Source organism: Hippopotamus amphibius, chromosome 5 (assembly GCF_030028045.1).
Source record: "Hippopotamus amphibius kiboko isolate mHipAmp2 chromosome 5, mHipAmp2.hap2, whole genome shotgun sequence".
Classification (NCBI taxonomy): domain Eukaryota; kingdom Metazoa; phylum Chordata; class Mammalia; order Artiodactyla; family Hippopotamidae; genus Hippopotamus; species Hippopotamus amphibius.
Window position 1 is genome coordinate 27,306,111 of NC_080190.1, and position 17,873 is coordinate 27,323,983.

At 39.3% G+C, this 17,873-nt stretch overlaps 1 protein-coding gene across 3 annotated transcripts in view; it reads left to right on the top strand.

The window, feature by feature from the left end:
- NT5C2 (5'-nucleotidase, cytosolic II) overlaps positions 1-14,487 on the top strand; it is a 144,776-nt gene extending 130,289 nt beyond the window's left edge. For all 3 annotated transcript variants that reach the window (XM_057734463.1, XM_057734464.1, XM_057734465.1), the window contains 13 exons: positions 3,717-3,808; positions 3,946-4,003; positions 5,023-5,116; positions 5,765-5,818; positions 8,022-8,105; positions 9,118-9,159; positions 10,286-10,393; positions 10,664-10,730; positions 11,451-11,621; positions 13,055-13,106; positions 13,222-13,282; positions 13,430-13,606; positions 14,206-14,487. In XM_057734463.1, coding sequence (XP_057590446.1) covers positions 3,717-3,808; positions 3,946-4,003; positions 5,023-5,116; positions 5,765-5,818; positions 8,022-8,105; positions 9,118-9,159; positions 10,286-10,393; positions 10,664-10,730; positions 11,451-11,621; positions 13,055-13,106; positions 13,222-13,282; positions 13,430-13,606; positions 14,206-14,439 — 1,294 coding nt within the window. In that variant the 3' untranslated portion in view covers positions 14,440-14,487. The remainder of the gene's footprint in view (positions 1-3,716; positions 3,809-3,945; positions 4,004-5,022; positions 5,117-5,764; positions 5,819-8,021; positions 8,106-9,117; positions 9,160-10,285; positions 10,394-10,663; positions 10,731-11,450; positions 11,622-13,054; positions 13,107-13,221; positions 13,283-13,429; positions 13,607-14,205) is intronic.
- Positions 14,488-17,873: the final 3,386 nt, after the last annotated feature.

Here is a 17,873-nt window from a genome sequence, read left to right on the forward strand (position 1 = left end):
GACTCTTCAGCTGGCATTACACAGGCTAAACAGTTTCCAAGTATACATAGTGAGAACAGTATGAAGTAAACCATCCTACCTTGACACATCTGGTTAGGCCAGTGGTTTAGCTATCTTCCTTTCACTGTTTCTCTCATGAGGGGTTTGTGCAAGTTTATGAATATCAGAAGGCAGGATTTAGAATGTGAAGTGACTGCAAATAGTATTAAAAACCCAAGCTATTTTATGTATGGATGTTGTCACTACAATTCAGAATCCCAATGATGATGAACCAAGATTCTATTTATGATTGTCTGAAAAGGGATCTTTGTGTTGGGTTTGGGTGGGGGGTAGTCAGAAAAGAAAAGGAAGAGAAGCAGTTCTTTATATTAGTACCACAATTAGATTTACTAACTCAAGATCCACAGACCTCCTTTCTTCCCCCAAATAAGCCAGTAAAGTTTCCACATAGCTCCTTGGGAAATACATTTACTATTGTTTCAGAAATAAGTCATTTATGAATAAATGCAGAATCATTCAAACAGTACTTAGCACTGTACAGTCCTTAGAATTAGAAAAAAAAAAAACGCCCATGGAGAAGAACAGAATGAAGATGGAGGGAAAGGGAGATAATGACTGAAGTGTAGTGGTGGACAAGGTTGGAAGGAAAATTAGGGCTCCACGAAGCATCACCTTACATGCCTTTCCATTGAGTTGGAGCCTCTTTTCAGACAATAGTAAAGACTTTTAAAGCTTTAGGATAATATTGAGATCAAGTCTTTATTCTATGGGTCCCAGATAATTAGCAGTACTGTACTATAACCGTTTTCTTCCCAACTCCAAGTCTAGCATCCCTTCTTTTAGGTTACGTTACATCCCCATGAAATAATTTTTATTTTAAATGTATACTAACGTGACTTGACACTTAATTTAAATGAAATGTAGGGAATTCTCTGGCGGTCCCATGGTTAGGACTCCGTACTTTCACTGCCAAGGGTGCAGGTTCGATCCCTGGTTGGGAAACGAAGATTCTGCAAGCCATGAGGTGTGGCCAAACGTTAAAAAAAAAAAAAAAAGGTAAAACAAATATTATAGTAAAAAAAATGTAATTGGTAACTGTATTTATAAGTCTGTTTAGGTTCTAATTGCCTAATAAAGAACAATATTTATGTAAAGGAATTATTCTTTAATGATGGCAGCGTCATCTTTCTAAACCTGACTGAGGAAAGTGTATTATTACTATTCCCTTCTGCCTTAATTTTCATTATAGAGAATCTTAGAAGGCTAGAAGATATGCTATTCCACAAAGTTATTCTTTATTGGGAACTCTTTTTGTTTTTTTGGTTTTTTTAGCTCTTTATTGGAATATAATTGCTTTACACTCTTGTGCCAGTTTTTGAGGTACACCAGAGTGAATCAGCTGTATTTATACATATATCCCCATAGCGACTCCCTCCCACCCTCCCTATCCTGATCCTCTAAGTCATCACTCATCATTGAATTTATCTCCCTGTGTTATGCAGCAACTTCCCACTAGCTATCTGTTTTACATTTGATAGTGTATATATGTCAATGCTACTCTCTCACTTCTTCCCAGCTTCCCCTTCACCCCCCCGCCCCCGCCAACCCCGTGTCCTCAAGTCCGTTCTCTACATCTGCATCTTTATTCTTGCCCTGTTACTGGGTTCATCAGCACCATTTTTTTAGATTCCATATATATGAGTTAGCATGTGGTATTTGTTTTTCTCTTTCTCGCTTACTTCGTTCTGTATAACAGTCTCTAGGTCTATCCACCTCATTACAGGTAACTCAGTTTCATTCCTTTCTATGGCTGAGAAATATTCCATTGTATATATGTGCCACATCTTCTTTATCCATTCATCTGCTGATGGGCATTTAGGTTGCTTCCTTGTCCTGGCTATTGTAAATAGTGCTGCAATGAACATTATGGTACATGTTTCTCTTAGGATTATGGTTTCCTCTGGGTATGTGCCCAGCAGTGGGAACTCTTATTTCAGAAGGGTGACTAAGACAGGGAGCCAATGTGATTTTATATTCCTAACTAGAGTTTATGCCATTTGTAGTTAACAAACCCAAGCAGGAATTCACCCAAGTTATTCTGAGTATAAACTTTAAATTTGGTGTCTCTTATTTAAAGTAGTTAATCTTCATATATTCACTGTGAGGACTGTGCATTTTATATTTTAGTTTTTCTCCCTTTTGGTTTTTCTCCCTTTTGGTTTGTCTGTTGTATTTTTATTAACACTGTCCCCTTCCTCTTCTTGCAGTGTTTTATTTCGCTCTTCAGGGTTCTCATGTGCCTCTAACTTCTGTTTGTTTCACAGGCTTTTTCTTTTCAACTCTGGATATCCTCTGTGGATCTAGTCTTAGTCTTCTCTTATATCTATTTTTTAATCTAGTTTTCTTGATTCTGTTTATGGTACCACCACCCTCTCAGAGACACCTTCGTGTAAGCATCATCGTCTTTGGCTCTTCTGTCCTTCATCTACCACATCCGATCAGTTGCCTGGTCTTGTTCATTTTACCTTGGCAATCTCTTTTGAATAATTCTTCTTTAATTTCCTTTGTGCTCACTCTAGGACATACCCCTCCTGCTCTCAACTGGACTGCTGCAGTAACCCCCTAACTGATTTCCCAGGCCTCTGTCTCTGTGTCAGTTTTTGCTGCATAATAAATTACTTCAAAACTTAGTGGCTTAAAATAATGGCCATTTGATTTAGCTCAAAATTCTGAGAGTCAGCTGGGCAATCCTGGGGTTGCTCAGCTGATCTAGAATGGCCTCGCTCACATGTCTGGCTGTTGGCAGCCTGTTGGCTGGGGCACCTCATTTCTGCATGTAGCCTTCTATCTTCCAGCAGGTTATCTCACTGTCATTCACATAGCAGTCTCAGAGTTCCAAGTGCAGTAAGAGTAGGCAAGCCCCAATACACAAGTGTTTTTCCAAGTCTCTGCCTGGATCCCATTTGCTGCTATTCAAGCCTGTACTCAAGGATGGAGAAATAGACTGAGCCTCTTAATCGGAGAAACTGCAAAGTCACATTACAAAAGAATAGGAAGAATTTGTAGCTGTTTTTGCAACACATCACATTTCTTTTTCCATTTTATCCTAAAACTCCCACTAATTTAATATTTTTACAATTCAGCTCTGATGGTTCAGCTCTGATGGTTTTATCCTTCTGCTTAAAAACTGTCAGTGTCACTGTGTTGACCCTGAATGAAGTATAAAGACAATAGCATGATTGCCTCAATTCATCTTTCCGGCTTCAGTTTTCTCTGTTGCTCTTTCTCTACTTGAATTTGACAAGTTTCTGGATTGGTCTATCTAGCTTTTAAGGGCTAGCTCAAGTGCTCCCACTTTCATGAATTCTTTCTAGATTCTCCTCTCCACATTCCTACATCCACTTCTCTCTACCCCTTAAGTTGAGATTGTCTCCCCTTCCTCGGTTTTCTCGTAGCTCTTCACACCTTTCTTGTAGTTGTGATTTTTTACCTTGTTGTAATTGTCTTTGTATGTGACTCACCTCCCTTACCAGACTGAGAACTTTTTAGGGGTTGGAACCAAGCTTATTCCTTTTCAGAGCTACCCATGTGTATCACCTGGAACCCTGCATTGCACATAGCCACCAAAATATTTGAATTAATTTTTGAAATATGAATATGTCTCAGAGTTATAATGTTACTTTGAATGTCAGTTAATTTAAAACTTTTTATTTCAGACCAGAAACTAGAGAGCAGTATCCAAATAAATTTATTCAACGAGATGACACTGAAAGATTTTACATTCTGAACACACTATTCAACCTACCAGGTAGACTCATTCTGTGCTTATATATACCAGTGCCTTCCCTTCTTTCCATGATCATTTGTCTTGGCTCAAGGGACATAATGAAACAGATTTTAATTATCTCACTTACAGCTTATGAATATCTATTCTTCATTTTTCAGAGACCTACCTGTTGGCCTGCCTAGTAGATTTTTTTACTAATTGTCCCAGATATACCAGGTATGTATATACTATATTTTCTTTTTCCAATTGATTTTTTAAAATTAATGTACAGGGTTTTAGAGAACTGGCCATTGTAGGTCTTTTCTGCTTTTCTGAAGTGAATTTAGTGCTAGTGAGAGATGCCACATTGCCAGCCTGAGAGATGGGACAGCACCAGCAGCTCCATGCAGGCTCTCACCTCCCACACGGCCCTCTCCTTGCCAGTGTGCTGCAGCCATGTTTGGAAGGGACCACTTCTGATTGGCTTCTCCTGGGAATGAAGACGGCCAGCAGAGGTGCTAATTGTGACAACTGAGTGGGAGGTTTGTGTGATGATTATCTGTCCAAGCAGAATTGCACTAAAACCCCCCGACTCATTTCACAGCAGCTACCCAGGAGCCATTCAGGGATGGTAATTTAGTTTCATTCCCAGGCCCAGCAAGATTTGATTGAGGCATAAATACTGTTTATCCTCCCTGAAGTAAAATTTTGCTTAAGTCTTGAAAACGTTATGCTTTTCTTTCTAGGGGGAATTGTAAGTTCAGCCATATGTGCCAGAATTTGCAAACTTCTTATCCTCTTTAGGCTTTATCCACTTCAAGGCACTAAATTCGGTGGAGCACTAAGTCACTAAGTTAAATAGAAAATAGACAATACCTTAGTATCTAGAGACAATGTCAGAAAAGTCAGGGTGGAGAGAACATAAATTACTAATTTTAAATGTTTCTTTGATGGGAACCTGTTTCTTAAAAGTGATGAATAACAGAACCTAATTTTTTTGGAACTGGCCTTTGAGCTTCCATTCAGTGTATTCTTCTACCATTTTGTACTCGTTCACAGTTATTGTATTCCATTGAACACTATAGTCATCTCTGGTGGTCAAAATGGATTTTCATTAGGCAGTAATTATTTTCTGAATTAGCCACACAGCCTTTCTATGTGACAGTGGAACCTTTGGGTCCCCTGGGCAGTGTTTGATATTCATTTTATTTATCCTCTTTTGGATTCCCTGTCATGTTCTTTTCATCTTTCTGTAGCTGTGAAACAGGATTTAAAGATGGGGACCTCTTCATGTCTTACCGGAGTATGTTCCAGGATGTAAGAGATGCAGTTGACTGGGTTCATTACAAGGTACCTAGGGGCTGCTGCTTCTGCTAACTGCCTGGCATGTGTTTTTTATGGTCTGACATTAACTTTCCAAGTGCAAATAGAGCAGAAATTTTCATCTGTTGAAAAAAGGGGGGGGGGGAGGGATTTGCTTCTAGTGATAGCTCTCTAGAATACTTGTGTTCTGCTCTGGTTGTCCTGCTCACAGAGGTAATGCTGAACTTTCCTCAGTGGTAGTGCTTGGCTTCCAGATCTTCTTTTAGTTTGTATTTCCCAAACTTACTGGAAGAGATTTTATTTTAGCATTAGGATTATACTTACCTTATCCTTTTAGGATGATTATGGTCCATTTGTTTTTTCCAAATACCTCCCACTTGGCCAATAACATTAACTAATTAATATTATTTTTACATTTATTATAAACTGTCCTGAATAAACTATGAAATGCCTTTTGATTTCTAGTTTAAAATAAAAATAGTTTTATATTTTAAATACATTTTGGAGGCGGAGTTGTAGCAAATCACATCTTCCACTTTACCCTGGCCTCCTTTACTTTATCTACTTTCCACTTTGGAAATACTTAAGAAATGCATTTAGATTGATAGCAGACACAGTTTTTATAATAAACTTAAAAATCAATTTGTTCTTTTCTTGCTTTTTTTCTTTTTCTAGGGTTCCCTTAAAGAAAAGACAGTTGAAAATCTTGAAAAGTATGTAGTCAAAGATGTAAGTAATAAAGGGAAAAATTGATCTGCATGATAGCTTCCTTTACTTATTAGGGAAATTAATAACAAGCTTATTTATAATGAAATGGACAAGAGAAGATGTTTCTTCGTTGTGACAGTTTAACACATGTCAGGTATAGTCACCAGGAGTTTTCAGCTGGAGTGTGGGTTTTAGTTTTTCTTGTTTGTTGTTAGGCAGGGAGACCCAGAGTTTCATTTGTCCGCTTGGCACAGTGCACACCCCTGTGCTGAGTGATCACCTTCATTACCCCACTTAATCTTCCATGTAGCCGGGAGTTAGTTATCACTACCTCTGCTTTATAGATGAAGAAACTGGGGACTTGGAGGATTAAATAACTTGCCCAAGTTCATACAGTTAATAAGTAGTAAAGCCTAAATGTATCCTGGATCATAACCACAGCGCTAGGTCATCTAAAAAATGTACATATCTGTGTATGGTGACTGTTATTTAAGTTGTCTTTAACCTACCAACAGGGAATAATGAGGAAAGCTTTAAAATACTTCAAAAGACATTAGTGGAAAACCTAATAAAAATTTTAAATATGTGTAGTTCAGTTAAAAGCATTGTGCCAATGTTAATTTCTTAGTTTTGATCACTGTACTGGAGTTAACATGTTAATATTAAGGAAAGGTGGAAGAAGAATATATGGGAACCCTCTACTATTTTCACAACTTTTCTGTTAGTCTGAAATTATTTCAAAATAAAAAGTACACACAGACACACACAAGCACTGAGGAGATGAGATACTTCTTCCTTTCCTTACAGAGTAAAAGTAGAATGCTATTATTTTCTCAAAGTTCTTTGGTAAAGATTTCTTATTGTTTTCAGTCTTTGTACCTCCTGTTTCCTGTCCAATCCCACCCCCATGGTTATTGTTTGAAGAAAGAACACTGAGGGGTTCTGGAGCGGTTCAGGAGGGTTTAAGTGAAGGAACCTATTTACTGTGAGAGAAGGAAAGGCTGTTTTTCTTTCTGGTCACATCAGGAGTTAGAATTTCTTCATGTGTCTGCAGGTAGGTCTGGGCATTTCTAGGTTGCATCCTACACGTATCATGTCATTTTTGTAAGGTATTCCATAAAATGAAAGTATACACAATGAAGCCATACCTGATACTCTCCATGGAGTATTTAGCTGATGATGTTTAAAATCAACTTCTCCTGATCTCTAACACACTTAATTTACTTACTTTAAGAGATTACAAGGTAAATTTAAACTCTTTCCTGAGGCAGACATAATAAGGAAGTTAGGTATGTTTTTAATAGGCATATAATCATTTGTATATTTTATGTATAAATCTATTATATATACCATGTATATACTACATGTATAATAATTCATGCATAGTGACAGTGTGGTCTTCTAAATGCAAAATTCTGAAACCAACAAACCAACCATCCATCCCTTGAAGGGCATCCCCTATTCCTGTTTCAGTGGACAACAGTCCAGTATCTACTCCACAGTGTAAGTGAATATATACAGATGGTCCCCAACTTAAGATTTTTTGACTTTACAATGGTGTGAAAGTGATATACATTCCGTAGAAACTGTACGTGGAATTCTGAATTTTGATCTTTTCCCGGGCCGCTGATGTGCCCTGCGATACTCTCGTGACGCTGGCCAGCAGCAGTGAGCTGCGGCTCACAGTCAGCCACGTGGTCACAAGGGTAAACAACTGATAACGCCCATTCTGCTTTTTTTTTTTATTTTTATTTATTTATTATTTATTTGGTTGTGCAGGTCTTAGTTGCAGCTTGTGAGCTCTTTAGTTGCGGCTGGCAGGCTCCTTAGTTGAGGTTCTCCAGCTCCTTAGTTGTGGCATGCAAACTCTTAGTTGCAGCATGCACGTGGGATCTAGCTCCCTGACCAGGGATTGAACCCGGGCCCCCTGCATTGGGAGCAAGGAGTCTTAACCACAGGACCACCAGGGAAGTCCCCATTCTGCTTTTCACTTTCAGTACAGTATTCAATAAATTCCATCAGATATTCAGCACCGTATTATAAAATAGGCTTTGTGTTCAATGATTTTGCCCAACTGTAGGCCAGTGTATTTTCTCAGCATGTTTAAAGCAGGCTAGGCTAACTGTCATGTTTGGTGCATAGTTGGAACATAAGCCCAGCACTAGTGGAGGAGTGTCTGTGTCTGTGTTTTGGTGTCTCACTCATCCTCATCATCATATTTCAGGGAAAACTGCCTTTGCTTCTGAGCCGGATGAAGGAAGTAGGGAAAGTATTTCTTGCCACCAACAGTGACTATAAGTATACAGATGTAAGTGCTTAATATTCATATTTGATTATTTATACAAAGGAATTATTTTGGACTAAAGAACTGTGAATATGATGAGGAAGGTAGTTTATTAAGTGAGGGTAGTTTTTTGCCATTTCATTTTGAAAGAAGAATGTAAAAAGCAAAAATATATAGTGTACATCCAAGTGGTTTTCAAATTTTTCTAAATATTTCTTTTGATTATTTTCCCTGATTACAGTTGGCTACTTGAAGATTTTTGCTTTGGGGTTATTTCATTTGTGCTGCTTAAAATGTCTTCTTCATCTCTGTGAGTGATTTGTAAATAAAACTTGAGAAGTTACACCCTTTATTGCACATGTGTACGTACGTGCCCTCCCTGCTGTTGGGAGCCAGACAAATAGATGTTTTGACTCTTGGCCATCAAAATTTACTACCTCTTAACTTAAAAGTTTGCCGTGATTAAAGCATATAGAAAAGCTGATTTAACTCCTTAACCTCATGTTACTTTTGCTAAGACAGTTACAAGTACACAGTAGTGGTAAGAAGCTCAGTGCTCCTCAATCCTCTTTATGTAAAATGCTGATTTAGAAGTCTGGTGATTTGGAGTAAGCAAGTAAGTTGGCTTGGTTGGTCTAGGAACAGTAGTAAGAGGGCCAAGGTATGTCATTTCCACGTGAGTCATTAGTTTTCTCTACATCCTTATCTCAGATACCTCTTACCTCCAAATATGTGTTCCAGTCCACTAGGAGAACTGGATAGGAATATATGGATGAATCTGTACAAAAAATATCTTCTAGAAGAAGTCTATGTTCTATTGAGAATGTCAGAAGCTTGCGTTTGTTTGCTATGATGAAGCATTCATTTCCAGCTTCCACTGCCATGATTTCATAAACTTTAGAGGAAACAAGAATGTGATGAATCTTATATTTAAAAAGACACGTCTTATAAAAAGCTTGTGTGTGATTTCTTTAGGTGTCATATATCTCTTGCAGAAGTGGTATATGGACCTTAATGTTGAATTTTTTTTTTCCAGAAAATTATGACTTACCTGTTTGATTTCCCACATGGCCCCAAGGTACTGTATGTAACTTAATAGACTGTTGCTTTAGTAACAATGAATGCATTTAATATCCTGGAATATTGAGGGTAAAAAATCGGTCAGGAGCCATCCAGAAATCTTCATTAATATTAGAAGTAATGCAGGAGCTAGTATAATTTAAAGTTGCTACCACTTTGAAAACTTGGTGGACAGAAATAAGAGATTGATGTGGTATTTAGCAGAATGGGATCAGCATAATTTTATGCCCAAGAACTTCTATACAGAATTGCTACATTTGTGTGGCAAAGAAAGGGATTTTTAAGTTGAAGAAGATAATGTGATGAAAAGAAACAGAGAAAATGTATATATTCTCGACAACTTCTAGATTCTGCTGTTAGTTATTGTTGAGTTTTGTGCCAAAAGAACAGCTAACCTTGATATTTAGCAGAGAAATTTTCATTCCTATAGTATGGCCATATTTAGATTTAAGGAATACTCATTGCAATTTAGTCACTAGGCTTCTTTGAATAAATGTCAGTAAATAAGTGTTTTAAGGTCACCCAAAAGCACAGTAGGCAGTGCTCTTTGTCTTGACCTTAAAAGGTTAATGCCATGGTTCCAGTTCAGGATGGACGTCATCTTAACAGGCATACCTTCTACATTAGTGCTTATTAACCTGCAATATGAGCCAAAGCCCAGTGTGTACCTGGACCCGTCATTCATTCTGAGAACATAACCCATGAAATTCGCTAATAATAGTTCCATGTTAGTTGTATACTTCAGTTCTGATGCTAATATGCCTCTTTCTTAATCTCGTACGTATTTGTTTTGCATCTCTCCCTAGCCTCTTTAAGCCTCTTGTAGCCCATTTTTAGAGTAGGAGCACACTTTCTTTCATATGTTAAATTGCTTGAAATAAATTAATTAAATTGCTTGAAACAAATTAAAATAGAGATTATTAGAGTCATTATTTATATTTTCACTTTGCCTGCTTCCAAAAAGATGTGTCTTATATAATAAGCCACAGTATGTTTTTAATAAAATAGTGGGATTTTGTGGTTATACTCAGTATTTCTACATTGCTTTCATCTGACTGAGAAGAAACATTAGTGCCTTAAGGTTAGGAGTGATCTTTTAGCTTTTGCTGTTTCTCCCCTATCAGCCTGGGAGCTCCCACCGACCATGGCAGTCCTACTTTGACCTGATCTTGGTGGACGCACGGAAACCACTCTTTTTTGGAGAAGGCACAGTACTGCGTCAGGTGGATACTGTAAGTTGACAGTAAGGTCTGTCTGCGAGCAATTATCCTTCATGTTCCTCCTTTCCCCACTCCTACTCTTCCCAAGGAAAGAGGTATTTTTAACTTACTAGCCATCTCTCTCTTTTGAAGTTAATCTAAGAGTTTTGGTCTTAATTGATATAGCTGAATAATTCAAATGAATATAATTCAAAAGTGACATTCATTTGGCTGCCTAGCATTTTGGGTGGAGATTGTGATAGAAGGATAAAGCATTACAACGTCCATATTCTTTTCTCACAGAAAACCGGCAAGCTGAAAATTGGTACCTACACGGGCCCCTTACAGCATGGCATTGTCTACTCTGGGGGTGAGTCACAGACTTCCCTTTCTCTAGTGTAAGGCTTTGCTCAGACTTCATATGAAAGCTTTGCTGTCCTGGCACAGTGCCACATATACTCTTTAGTATTCTAAAAATATAGTCTCTTGATGGTAAACACTTCAATCACCTACTAATACAACAGGAGTCAGGGAGAAGGGGTTGGAGAAGTTGTCAGTATGTCCTAATGAATCCTTGATTTTCACTAAAAGGATCAGTTTTTTCCCATCCTCATTTTGCCTATTTGAGGCATTTTCTCAGTGTCTGGAATCGTGGGGTGGTTCCCAGGGAGTCCTCAAGGGGTTTTTAGGAGCCGCTGTGAACGTGGATGCATATTTTCTTGGAATGAGTAGTAGTTGAACAAAACCAACTTAATGGCAGATCTGTGATGAGAAAGGGCAGTGGTACTTTGGAGGGTTATGTTCCCTAAAGCTGTGACCTGTAGTTTTGTTGCTCTTGGATTTGGTGATCAAGAGCTCTGGTCAGCACAGTGGAGCTAAAGGCCTCGTCTTAGAGGCAATACAAAGATTGATGGAAAAAGACAGTGGTGAGTCTTTGTCTTTAAGAAAGGTGAGCCCTTTTTCTGCTGTTCCTCACATAATTAAAAGAATAAAATTATTCTGTATTGTATTTAATGGTTATGTTACATGGAATGCTGGTTTTTAATATGGAGACATTTTTGTTTTCTGATTGTTCATTCCATTGTTTCAGGTTCATCTGATACAATCTGTGATCTGTTGGGAGCCAAGGGCAAAGACATTTTATATATTGGAGATCACATTTTTGGGGACATTTTAAAATCAAAGAAACGGCAAGGGTGGCGAACTTTCTTGGTGATTCCTGAACTTGCACAGGAGCTGCATGTCTGGACTGATAAGAGTTGTAAGGAGCCATTATTCTTACTTTATACATCTTTAACATAGCTAGTTTATATCTGAATGGCCAGCTCTGAATCAGTCCTCTTTGATGAACCATTACTTTGTATTCGGGGGCGGGGGGGGGTGGCGGGTCAGAGGCAGTCAAAAGATGGGCCCTTATATTTGGATATCTCCTCATATAGCCAGATATTTCACAGGAGTCCAGAATTTTAAGAGGTTATCTTCTTCAGCCTTCTTCTTGCATCCCTTTAAAGTTTAGAATGTTACTGTTCTGAGTTATGTTACAGTAGCAACTGAACCCTGAACTCTGCTTTCCTCTGTCATCCTGGATTTGTTCAACCCCGCCTACTAGTTCCAGTCTCTCTGCTACCAGCTCGTATCTGTGATTCTGGGGCATTGAAGGCTCCGAGTGCTGATCACCTGGTATTTTTTTATTTGCTCTTCTGAGAAGTAGAGAATGAGGCATTCTCTGAACGGAACTGTACTCTGCACTGAACTGAGCTGTGGCCCTAGCTGTGTAAAGGTGTCTGACACACGCAAGTTCTCCAGCCAGTCCTAGCTAGCGCCATTCAGTGTGGCAGTGGAAGGCCCTGCCTCAGGTAGTTACCCTGGCTCCACCACTTAGTATCGTCATGCCCTTAGGCAGGTTGCTGAGACACCCTGCATCGTAGAATCCTCAGATGTGAAAATGAGGATAGTACCTCCTCTCATAAAGCTGCTGAGACCTCCCTGAGGCAAGGCCTATATAAAGGAGATAGAAGTAACCACCTTTCTCAACCGGGGCTCCTCATCTGAACCACAGAACAGAGAAAATGATTTGAATGACTCTCAGTTCTCCCAGAGACGGTAGATAAAGAAAATGTGTTATGTATAGTGGATGTATCACAGCTTAATTCTCTTTGGGGGAACCCGGCTGAGAAAGGCCGGAACACACAGAAAGTGTGCAGCGCACGTGGCGATTGCTAGTGCTTGTGCTTCTCGGTGGGATCTTCTGGCTAGCCTTACATCTGCATTTTCAGCTTGCCACCTGCAGAATTTTAGAAATCTAGTTGATTTGATTCTGTTTTCTGGACTTGTGACTCATTCTTTTATCGAAAAATGGAACTGTTAATACTTGCTTTGCTGACACACCTAAGATGGGTATGAATTGGCGCTTTGTAAGCTCAGAATCAGCATCCAGTTGGTAAGGTTATATATAGTTGGTGGTTTTAAGGAAGAAGAAAGGCAGTTAAGGAGGAAATTCTGGCATCATCTGCCAGATTCCAAGCAGTGTCATTGGGTTTTCCTGAAGGCGGGGGAGGGAAGTCATTTTTATACTCACCTGTAGCTTTACTTTTCAGTCATATCAACAGCCTTTAAATTTAGTCTTAGCAGCAGTTAAAAACTACATGCTTTTTGATTTACTTAGAACATTTTCCTTTTCCTTCCAAACTTTAGCACTTTTTGAAGAGCTTCAGAGCTTGGATATTTTCTTGGCTGAACTCTACAAGTAAGTTTCCTAATTCTAAAAATTTCCTCCCTAAAAACCATCTACCTCTTCAGGAGTCACCAAGATGTAAGAGATGTCCTTTCAGAGATTTTCACTGGATTTTTCTTGTCTCCAGGCACCTTGACAGCAGCAGCAATGAGCGCCCAGACATTAGCTCTATCCAGAGACGTATTAAGGTATCCAAATGGGATTTGGGAGAAAACTTGGAAAATAAACTTCAAGTGATGTCTGTGTTTCTGATTTTATACAGGGAGTGGCATACAGTCAGTGTTCGGTAATTGTTTGTCAAATGAGCTGAGCCTTAATCTTGTTGTTTGTTTTAGAAAGTGACTCATGACATGGACATGTGCTATGGGATGATGGGAAGCCTCTTCCGCAGTGGCTCCCGGCAGACCCTCTTTGCCAGTCAGGTGATGCGCTATGCTGATCTCTATGCAGCATCTTTCATCAATCTGCTGTATTACCCCTTCAGCTACCTCTTCAGAGCTGCCCATGTCTTGGTGAGTTAATATAGCCTAAAGCTACTATTTACAGTTAAGATAACTGTTAAGGCCAAGATCTGCAACTAGCTATCTGGCATGGCACCAGGAGATTAGAAAGAAATGCTCTAAATATGCACAGCCCATTGCCAGGTTACATGGTTGCACAAAAAGGAGTCTTTGAGGAAGTATGATCAAGATAGAATGTTACAAAGCTTAACTTTACTCTGAAAGCTACTCGGTTTAAAAGTTGTTTGGTGAAGACTTTCGTCTATTATCAGTGCTAAATGAGAGAAGTGTAGTTTTATATTCCTATATTCTAATACTGACCTATATTTCTAGACTTTTTTGCTGTGAAATAGGAAATAATAATCTCTTCTCTCCCATCTTATCCAGTTTCAGGCTGTGGTACACAATGCGGGCACAGTTTTTAGGGTTTGGGAAAGAAAAGATAGGCAGTTTTAGGAACTTGTGGGAAGGTACTTCACTATCTGAATTGGCTTCACCTCTGGTCCATTATTGGTGCTTCTGTACAGCCAGCTAACAGAGGCCGAGGGATTAGGATCTAGGAGACAGCTGTTTTGTTTCACCTGCTTTCTGAACATCTGACTTTGTTGTAGATGCCTCATGAGTCAACAGTGGAACACATACATGTAGATATCAATGAGATGGAATCCCCCCTTGCAACCCGGAACCGCACATCAGTGGATTTTAAAGATACCGACTATAAGCGGCACCAGCTCACACGGTCGATTAGTGAGATTAAACCCCCCAACCTCTTCCCACTGGCCCCCCAGGAAATTACACACTGCCATGATGAAGATGATGATGAGGAAGAGGAAGAGGAAGAATGAGGAGGAAAATCAAAACTCTGAGCACCCATTAAACAAGTTCTGGCAGGACTCACAGAAGCAAAGGGTGTCCCTGTGTGGGTCCTAGTGGGGGGTGGGGGGCTCCATCAAAGGTACATCTGGAAAGTTTCTGAAGACTTTAAGATATTCTAATCATAGGGAGATACTTGTTTTAGTTTTGTGTGTCTGCACTCTGCAGATGGTTCAAAATTGTAATGGAGTCTGTATCGGAGGAAGGAAAGGGTGAAACTGGGCTGGACTGCATGCAGCTGGCTCCGTTGTGGCTTGTGACTGTTTCCTTGTCTTGTGTCATCATCAGTGTGTCATACTGTATCCAGATACACTAAGGGTGGTGAAGGGTCTCAGAGTGGAGCAAGGAAGACAATGGGATGAGGTGATCCAAAAATGTTATGGTACAAATTGTGTTCTTACTCCAAAACCCATCTTTTTCAGTGCATTACATAAGTATTGTGTATCAGTGGAGAAATATATTATTTCCATTATCAAATGTAGTCTTCTGTTAAGGTCAGGGTTCCTTTACGAGCTTTTAAGTGTCCTCAGTGACTCCAGTAAGCCTGCTGTCAGCGGCTTCGCTGACGTGTTCTCTACTTCGCTGACGTGTTCTCTACTTCGCTGACGTGTTCTCTACTTGCTCTAGGGCTGGTCTGGAATGGACTGCAGCGATTTCATTCTGAGGCAAAAGTCTTTATCCGCTTCTACATGTTTTTGATTGATAACAAAAATGCTTATTATCCCCAAAACATAGTCTTTTTCTCACCTGGGATAAATCTATAGAAAGAATTTAGCTGAAAGAAGACAAAGGAGCAAGCCACCTGAAAAGAACAAAACACCATAACAGAGTGAAATTCATTAGTGTGGGCCATACAGTGTGGCTCCGGCCTCCCCGTTCCTGCCTTCTCTGTCCTCTTGCTGTATTTCAAATTCAAGCATTAGAGGGTGAGAAGAGGGCTCTGTAAGCCAGAACCTTTACAAAAACAGAGGGCACAATCAGTGTGAATAAATTCACATCAGAATCCCAAGTGAAGTCACTTCTTGTTGTGAACAAGAATGGCTCATCACTGTGCACTTTAAGGTATTGTAACTGCCTTGACCAGAGCAGTGAAAGTTGTTACAGCATTTTTCACAGTGGTGTAAACTCTTACTTTAACCTTCATATGTTTTTTCCATTCTTACTGTCATTTGTCAACACGAGAGGGTAGATTAGCTGCTCTAGAATTCAATAAAGTGTAATATTTCTAATACTGACTCTGACCCCTTCCTGTAGCACAACTGTAGTAACTGCTGGTCTTCAGGTGGGTTTAGGTTTGACTTAGTGATATCACTTTGACTTTCTCTTAAAGGAAATACAGTCTAGCATGATGAATGGCTAAATTTATAGCACTTAAATAGGCCCCAGTTTTTTCATGGAAAAGTTTTTGGTACAGGACTACGAGGTGAGGCTTTTTTTTTTTTTTTTTTTTAAATCATAGATAGGGAACACAGCTCAGTAACTTAGCCAAGGCCATATTCACCACTTTCAAGACATATGGCTTTACATTATCACATCAAGATGTGTACATTCTGTTATTAGGAATTTATGCTACTTTTAAAGTATTAGGTTAGAAATACTATTGCAGATAGCAATTAGATACTGTTTAAATTTTAGCGAATGTGATCACTGCAGCTATTACTCTCGTTCAAGATGGCGATATTGCCCAGTTTGACACTGTCTTCAGTGTTCCCAAAGCCCAAATAATATCTGAGTGACTTAGGACAACTACATGGCTAACTTATTATCATGGTACCTTTAAGTATCTTCCCTGTTAGAGCAAGGACCAACATGATCTTGTTGCTTTAATTTACCACCCTTTTTGTATTTGTTTTATTCACATAAGATCTTATCTAAGAATTTCTTTTCAGCTAGAAGAGTCTGGTGGTGGGTCCAAAGATTGAGAAGCTAAAAGCACACACCTGGAATAAGAATTCCACTACTGGCTACAGCTTCCTTCTGGACCACCAAAATAGACTTTAAAGAGCTAGGATGCCATAAGAGTCAAAAACCCAGAGCAGAGATGATGCTTCTCTGCATATTATTCCCATTAGAAGAGTGTGCTGGGGAGTAAGTGGTCCATGTGCAGGTACTTAGAGCAGCTGTAATTGGACTTGTTAAAACATGAGTATGAGTTTCTCTCTGTTGCTAATAATTAAGGAAGCTAAACATAAAATAATAATTTTCCTTTAAAAAAAAACAAAACAAAAAAAACCAACCCTAAGGTGTTTAGACTAAGAGGAAGTTCTCCCAACTTTTCAGAATTTCTTTCCTGGGTATTTGGAAAACACCACTTAGTTTCAGACTTTGTAAGGCCCCAGGCACCCTGGCATATCCAGCAGCTAGTCAGAGGCACAGCAGACCGCAGCCCAGCCTCTGCAAGAGGACTTGCGCCCTACAGTCATCTCTACAGAGATGGTCAGGTAAAGCTCAGATGGTGTATTTTACAAAAGTTATTTAAAGCCATGAAAGTTTAGTGTTCTGTTCAGACCTTAAATTTTCTACCATAAGCTCTGTTGAGACCTAAAATAAAAAAGCAAGCCCTTCAAGATACCCTTTCTAAGATGCTTTTAGGAAAAGTGGGTCTTAACAGAACAACTTAGAGCTACAAATCCTTTAGACATGTTTTGTATTGTTTTTAAGCAACCACTTTAAAAAAGCCACTTGCAGTGACATGTCATATTTAAAAGTACTTTGTCCATGTTTAGATATTCCTAAATCAGATTTATTTATTTAAGAAATATTTTGTCAGCAACTTTAAAGCCCTGTAATTTTTCCGAGACTGCCAGAGGATTTAAAAATACTCTGCTTATTCACCACAAATAGCCTGAGACAAACAACTGCATATCTAAGTCTACATTAAGGGTAGGAGCCTTGTCCACATTCCATATTATGGAAACTATTTAACCTTTCTTTGATGGTGGGAAAAATGGTAGCTATGATCTAGCTATTGCCATACACTTAATCCCAGTTCCTCAGTTCAGCAGTTTATGTCTCAACCCTTAGGTTTCTCATGACATTCTTTCTTGGTGACTAGAGCATAGAGCTATTCTTAAAGTTTTTCCTCAAATGGAACAATTTCAAATGATACACAGCTTTGGGAGGCCCTGAGAATGAAATCTCGACCATGGAGCTACCGAAACAGCCTTGAAAAAAAGAGCAGTGCACAGCCACCAGAGAGCAGGGAGGACATGCACACGCACGGCAGCTGGGATGCAGAGCCAAGTGACTTCCAGGAACCCACGTCCCATCTCACACCCTCCAGGAACGGGGAAGCGGCACTGCACGCTGTTCTCACTGCCGAGCACGTAGGAATAGCAGAAAGCAAGTCATCTACGGAGAGAACGCGTTCATTTACAGAATGAACAAGGCAGCTTTTCTGTTTAAC